Source organism: Egretta garzetta, unplaced genomic scaffold (genome assembly GCF_000687185.1).
Source record: "Egretta garzetta isolate BGI_Z169 unplaced genomic scaffold, ASM68718v1 scaffold206, whole genome shotgun sequence".
Taxonomy (NCBI): domain Eukaryota; kingdom Metazoa; phylum Chordata; class Aves; order Pelecaniformes; family Ardeidae; genus Egretta; species Egretta garzetta.
In genome coordinates, this window is record NW_009259984.1 from 2583750 (window position 1) to 2590906 (window position 7157).

The 7157-nt window shown below is 40.9% G+C and overlaps 1 protein-coding gene across 1 annotated transcript; it reads left to right on the forward strand.

Annotated features, from left to right (window-relative positions):
* The first annotated feature begins 3566 nt into the window (after nucleotides 1-3566).
* Nucleotides 3567-7157, forward strand: LOC104127798 (serine protease inhibitor 2.1). Its single transcript, XM_009640506.1, has 4 exons — nucleotides 3567-4212; nucleotides 5108-5378; nucleotides 6005-6152; nucleotides 6963-7157. The coding sequence occupies exons 1-4, from the start codon at nucleotides 3567-3569 to the stop codon at nucleotides 7155-7157; spliced, it is 1260 nt and encodes a 419-aa protein (XP_009638801.1).

The window sequence follows — 7157 nt, forward strand, 5'->3', positions numbered from 1 at the left end:
CTTTTTTCATTCTAACAATTTAAATTCATGTGAGAGGGACAAGGAGAAGAAGTGGGTGCACACATGCAGTATGTGCATGTGTGGGAGTAGAGAAAACAGCTTGCTACTTGTTTTCCCACCACCTGCCCAAAGTAGTAAATCAGATGCACACAGAAGCGAGATATATGAAGGGATCATGTCAGTCAGAGTAGGGCACCCATCAGGGAAACGTACCTATCACATATCTTCTCAATGGTGTGCAATTACACTCAGATCGAGAAAGTACAGGCAATTAGTTCAGAGTCCGTATTCAGGCCGGGGAGGCATCTCATAAAAACCCTCTTCAGGGGGGAGATTTGGCTCTGGTCAGACTTTGGAAGAGTGCTGAGCTGCTGCCGTGTGTGGCTGTCAGCTCCATGCGTGCTTCAGCACGGGAAGTCTGACTTCTGGCACCAGAAGTTAGCATCAGTTTCCAGTGGTTCCAGGCACTACCTCCTGGTTTCCAGTAAGGTCCTAATTACCCAATGTTTGTGCTAAGCTCCTCCACATGGTCAGAGGCAACAGACAGAACGTCACAGCTACTATTGGAATGGCTGAAGATTGTCAGCTCCATTGGCTGGATTGCAGAGATGATCCTCAGAAACCATATTTCATCAGTATTTGCTGTGTTTCCTCCTTTTTTTTGGTTGGCTCTAATTCTTATCGGATCTGTTTAATGTTTAACAGTGGAAATTAAGCATAAGATGATGTAGCAGTATAAGTAATAGTGTGGAGAACAGCACAGTCAGCTGAATGCAGCAGGGCTTCTGATTTTGTAAGTACTGCACGTGCAATTTTCTTAGAGACTTGCAAATGATGCTTTCTGCGGTTGGTGGAATTTTCATGTCAGGTTAATTTCATTTATCTGCTTGTGACTTGGTTGTGCGCGGATGTTGCTCTGAAATATAAATCAAGCAAACATGCAAGGGACCGGTGGGACCTGGTGTTCTGGGGGAATATGCTTAGCCTGGAATTAGAATAAAATAACTTTTGGAATCATGGAGACTTATTAAGTAGTTGTTAAAGCAGAATACTGATGAAATCACCTTTTAGGTTGGAAAGAGCCTTCAGAGTGACTCGATATTAGTGTGATCCCACTAGTGACTGAACAACCAGGTCCAATTTATAAACTCTTCTGGTGACTTAATGTATAAAACAACCACTGAATTGCTAAGGCCAGGCTCTCTAATTAGAACTGGGTTGAGTGTACAGGGTGGGTGGAAGGCCACAATTTAAATTTAATTACCGCTTTTATTCCCATAGACAAACTAAACTGTGGTTTGCGAGAGAATTATTTTCTAAATTTCAAATTTGCATATAAAAAAATACAGCCTGGATTTAATAAAGCCTTTCTGGTTTCTTTGACTTTGGAATGGAAACGAAAAAATATTCTGGCTGAAATTTTCTAATTTCAAAATGTTGAAATTAATGTGATAATAATCTCTAAAGGGAAAACTGTGCATGGAAAGCTTGATGATAATATTCAGTGTTTACCAGCTTCTGATAGAAGTACTTCTTTAATATTTCTGTAGAGAACTGTGATATCAAGGGAAGTTTTTTATCTGATCTGTTATAGTAGAAGTTAAAAATGGATCCAGGCCTACTAGAAGCTTGCTGCAGAAAAAACATACTCTTTGCTTCAGAAATTCTTTGAAATTTAGACCAAGCTCTTTTTGGACACAGGAAGCAGTCATGGACAGACAAAAATCATCCTCTTTTTCTCTTAAGTGTGCAACATTGCAAATAACTAGAGAAAGACAGTCTATGAAATGTTAAACAACAAGTACTTTTGAAACACCCTCTGCGCTACGATTGCTTCATTTGTCTGCAGTACACAAAGGGGGGGTTGGGGGCTAGGAGGGAGAGGGAGAGTCCTGCTTAAAAGAGGTGCAAATAGTTGAACCATATTCCCATCGAGGGCCATATTCCATCTTTTGGTTTAAGGAAATTAAAATTTAGTGTTACCACTTCTTACTGCAGGTCACTGCAGTGGTCACTGTCTACTCTCAGACATACTCAGCATACTCAGATCCTAGCAAATATGAGAACACACAGCTATTGTATATGTTTGCTATAAAACCAAGAAAGACCACCATACCAATAAAAAAGTAAAGCAACTGGTTAATCACCAAGAATCCTGAAAATTGGGCCACCCTCAGAAACTCTATCTAAATGTTGTTCAGATAGTAGGCACAGTCATCTTTCACATCTGGGAATGAATACAGGACCAAGAGAACCTCACCTTGGCAGGACATAGGAAAATGCATTCCTGGAAGACAAGGATACAAACAGGCTGTGTTGGCTGGAAACCAGAAGAAGAGGAGCCATAACAATAGAAAAGTTCTAGAAATGTTTTCACTTAGCATCTGTGAGGGAAAAATCCTTATTTTCATGGATAGCTTGTTACATTTCTGAAGAGGGTTTTTATGAGATGTCTCCCCAGAATAGCAGGGAACTGAATTCAGTAAACTAGAGACTTGTTCCAGCTCCTGTGGAGGGCAGGAGGCTCACATGAAGTATATCGTGTCAGCATTAGGAGAATAAGCATAATGAGAAACTTGTCATCTTCAAGGGGATTAATCTGAGTCTCCTTTGATTTCCAAATGGTTTCTGTGCTCCTCTTTTCCTCTTGGACCCAGGTCCTTCCTGTGTCTCTAGAGGGAGCCACACGTCCCATGCAGGTTAACCCATCGTGAGGGGCAAACCACCATTTAAGAAGTTACAAACACTTGTTGCAGCCCCCCAAAAGGCCCCTTCATTTCAAACATGCACCTCATTATCTGGTGCAAATCTGCTGCTTCCTATGTGTCTTTATGCCCACTTCTGGGTGCCCTGCTGCCATGGCACAGGATGCTCCAGGCTTTTGCTTTGAATTTTGCCTTGAGGTTTATGTTGATGACTTTCATCCATCACTTATCAGCTGTGGCCAATGACTGGCTATGTGAGTAAGTAACCACGAAGTAAACAGGTGTGAATTTAACAAGCACTGGATAGTCCACGATAGCTGTCTGTCCATGCGCTGCTGCCCTGGTGAAAGTGAGGGAATTTATCCTGCTTCCAGTGAGAAGTGAACTGCCTCACATTTCCTCACATTGACCAAACTGCATTTGGGCAGGTACGGTGAAGTATTTAATGTCTTTGAAACTCACATCCTGTCTTACCTCATGGTAACTTGCTTGTTTACATGTACCCTACAGGAGACAATGATCCAGGCAAGATAATGCCATTCTCAATAGAGATTATTACGGACTTTGCCTCTGTACTTTCATTGCCAATCAAGAAGAGAATTGCCTTTTCAGGGCAGTTACAATGGAGTATTATGGTTTTATTATGCCTGACTTTTTATTTGTAATTTGGTTACATTTATTAATGACATTTGACTTGTGTCCATGGGCACTTTAAATATCCTACGTACATTAAATCTTTACAGTTGCACTATATAATATTTATGCTAACAAACTATTCATTATTTCTTACTGCCAAGCTCATCATTACCATCTGCTCATCTAATGGCTGTTTATTTTGTGACAGAATGATTTGAAAAGAAGATGAAGTATCTCCTGTGCCCGTGTTTACTCCTTGCTGTTCTTTGTGCCATAACCCATTGCCACCATGAAGAGGTTTGCCATGAAGTCAATAACACTAAGCTGCACGATGGAACAGAAAATTTTTTAACGCATAACTGTGACAAGCAAGGATCTAACTATGCAGATTTTGTATTTAGATTTTACAAGCAGGCTATAGTAAAAGAAGCTGATAAAAATGTTTTCTTTTCTCCCCTGAGCATCTCCACTGCCTTTGCCATGCTGGCTGTTGGTGCTAAGTCAGCCACCCTGTCTCAGATCTTTGAAGGACTGGGTTTTGATGGTCTGACTGAGACTCGCATACATGATATACATGAAAGTTTTCATAAAGTTTTAGCAGTACTGAACTGTACTGATGTTAACATCGTATTAAATATAGGCAATGCCCTTTTTACAGCAGCTGGGTATGAACCACAGGAGACATTTTTACAAAATACCAGACAATTTTATGATGCAGAACTTTTTTCTAGCAATTTCCATGAACCAGAAGAAGCTAAGAAGCAAATCAATAAATATGTAGAGGAGAAAACCAAAGGGAAAATTCCTGAATTAATTGGTCATCTTGATCCAAGTACTGTATTGGTTCTTGTTAACTACATTTATTTTAAAGGTAAGTTATTTAACATAATACTCCAATAGATTATTTTGATGCAAAACAAAAATCTTAGGTAATTTTAGGTGTTTTATTAGCAAAGTCACTACTTAGGAAGGAGCTAAACTGTGCAGGACTTTCAAAGTAAAAATTAGATCTGTCCAAAAGCAGGGTATCTGATTGATGAGAAATATTGTTTGATTTTGGCTCAGCTTGCCCGAAAGCTGTGGACAGAGAATTCCCACTCTAGTAGATTGCCTCAGAGAGAGGGACCCACTGCAAGCAGTCTCACTGGTTGGAGGGCATAATGACTAAAGAAATTCCCCAAATCTCTATGCTGACTGTATGTGCCTGTCAAACTTAGTGGACTGACATCCTTACACTTCCAGGGTCCCCAGTATTATGGTAGATCTACCAGGTATGCTGCATGAAAACTTGGGACATCATAGCATTTTGAGGGCATGTGCTTCTGGAGCCCTGCTTGAATGTTAGGATCCTTTATTCGGCTGATGAATTCCTCACCAAGGTCAGTGCAGTCAGTTTGCATTGGGTATGGCCTAACAGGAAAGGCATAACAAGATCCTGTGGCTGAATGTTTAAGTGGTTGAATTTAAATGACATAAAAGGCACGAGTGATAGGAACATGGCTACAATAGAAGCAGGACTCTGTCGTTTGGTCCTCATCAACCTTTGGTTGCTTTTTAGCAAGCTGGGACCTAGGCTAACTATGCTGAACGTACTGCACAGCTGAAATTCTTTATTGCATGTTATGCAAGAGGTTGAAGTGATTTAGTGATCCTCTTCTCCCATTAACAGCCCTACAGTGTCCTAATATTTAAGTTGATCTGATTTATATCAGCCATTTTTTACAACCTACACATGTTTGAGTGCAACACCTTTTTTCCCCCATTAGCTGCCTGGGAAAAGTCTTTTGATCCTTTCCGTACATATGAGGACGACTTTTTTGTGAACACAAATGCAACTGTTAGAGTCAACATGATGCAGAGTAACAGTGACTACCACAGTTACTACGACGAGGATCTCTCTTGTGAGGTGGTAGAGCTGCCTTACAAGGGCACTGCACGAGCATTGCTCATTCTGCCTGATGATGGAGAGATGAAGCGAGTGGAAAATGCTCTCTCCAAGGAAACTGTTTGTAAATGGGATAACAGACTTACAACCAGGTAACTCTAGGTAAATGTGTTACTGTATTTGAGGATACATCATTATTTTTAAGAGAAAGCATTAATTTCAGATCGCCACCTCCTGGATATAATATCCTGATTTCATAAAGCGGGGTTTTAAGCAATTCCCAAAACGAGTCAGAGCAGAGCATAATCAATAAGCAACCGCAGGCCCTCTGACCTGCCGGAAGGGGATACAGCATTGTAATGACTGCCTCAAGACTTGCTTGGCTACATTTTGGCCACCATACCTCTTCTTTCATGATGCTAACATAATTCATTTTCTTCACTGTCTTAGATTTTATCCTTCTTTTCCCTTCTTTTAGCCTTTCCACAGTTAGTCTGCTTACTCTCTGTAGCCCTCTAGCCACAAAACTCTGCTGAGATGAAAGAGTGGCAATGAAGAAATTAGCTTCTTTTTCCAAAATCAAAGAGAGAATGTAGGTACAAGAAGATGGCGTATCTCTCTGGATGCCAAAATTGCTCAGGGAATACAAATGCTACCATCAAACAAATTAGCAATCAAAAGAATGCTTTCAAGTGTCACTGAATTGCATATTTTCCAGCCTGCTGGCTGAAACAAGGCTGCAATGCTTCACTGCTCTTTTGTTTTCTTTGTTCAACAGGAGATTAGATCTGCAGTTACCAAGGATTTCTATTAGTGGGTCTTACGATGTTAAAAACCTGTTCAAGGAAATGGGCATTACTGAAGTATTCTCTCCTAATGCTGATCTGTCTGGCATTAGCGGGAGCCGTAGCCTTCATGTTTCACAAGTAAGTGATCAGAGAGAGCTGACGATGAGGTGGTGGTTGGGTGCTCTGGCCAATTGTATCTGGGGTTTCTGAAGACTTGCTTTCCCTCCCTGTCCCACAGAAGTAAAGCTCACAATGACAGGTAGGGGCTTGCTTAGTAATTGTGCAGAGAGGGTCTGCTGTCCCACCTTTGTATTATTTTAATATTGCTACTAAAAGGCTGGATGTACATGGAAAAGTTGGACAGGATTGTAAATTATTTCCTGGCACTGGAATATGATTGTTTACATGCAATTGTGTCAAGTAAATTATAAATGAGGAGTAAATGATGATATTTGTTTTGATTAGTACCTCATTTTTTAATATTCCCAAAGTTTCCAGGAAACTTCCAGTTTGCAGTAGCAGAACTTTACCACGTCAGTTTAAGCTACGATTTAATGTGGCAAAGATGCCAAATTCTGCTCCTTTATTAGCATTTAAGTAGCAGCCTTCCACTAACCTTGGAATAACAGAGGAAATGTTTCTAGTGGAAGTCCAAACCATCTAAGATAATAAACCAGCTAGTGCATGGGCTGTAATTATCCCCCTCTACTCAGCACTGGTGAGGCTGCATCTACAGTGTGTCCATTTTTAATTTTGGCCCCCCCTGTTCAGTCCTGACGTGGAAAACACTCCTGTTGCAGGCTGTTGGAAGTTTACCATAGAATGTTTGGTCCACTGGGTTTTATCACTCCTTTCTTCTCCTAAATATTCCATAACAAGAGTGTGTATCTTCACCCCCTGCTTGCTGTCCCATATATAAACCACAGCGTTTGCTCCCTTTCCCTGCAGGCAATTCATAAGGCCCTGCTGCAAGTCGATGAGGCTGGAACTGAGGCTGCTGGAGCCACAGCTGTAATCCTTAACAGAGGTCTCTCTCCTTCTGTCACCATCAAATTCAACAGGCCCTTCCTTATACTGATTTCTGAAAAAGAAACTGGCACCACACTTTTCATGGGGAAAATTGTCGATCCTACTAAGAAGTAA

Coding starts and splice junctions, on each gene's coding strand:
- LOC104127798 (XM_009640506.1), top strand. CDS start 3,567: ATGAAGTATCTCCTGTGCCCGTGTTTACTCCTTGCTGTTCTTTGTGCC. Junction 4,213..5,107: donor TAACTACATTTATTTTAAAG/GTAAGTTATTTA, acceptor TTCCCCCATTAG/CTGCCTGGGAAAAGTCTTTT. Junction 5,379..6,004: donor GATAACAGACTTACAACCAG/GTAACTCTAGGT, acceptor TTTGTTCAACAG/GAGATTAGATCTGCAGTTAC.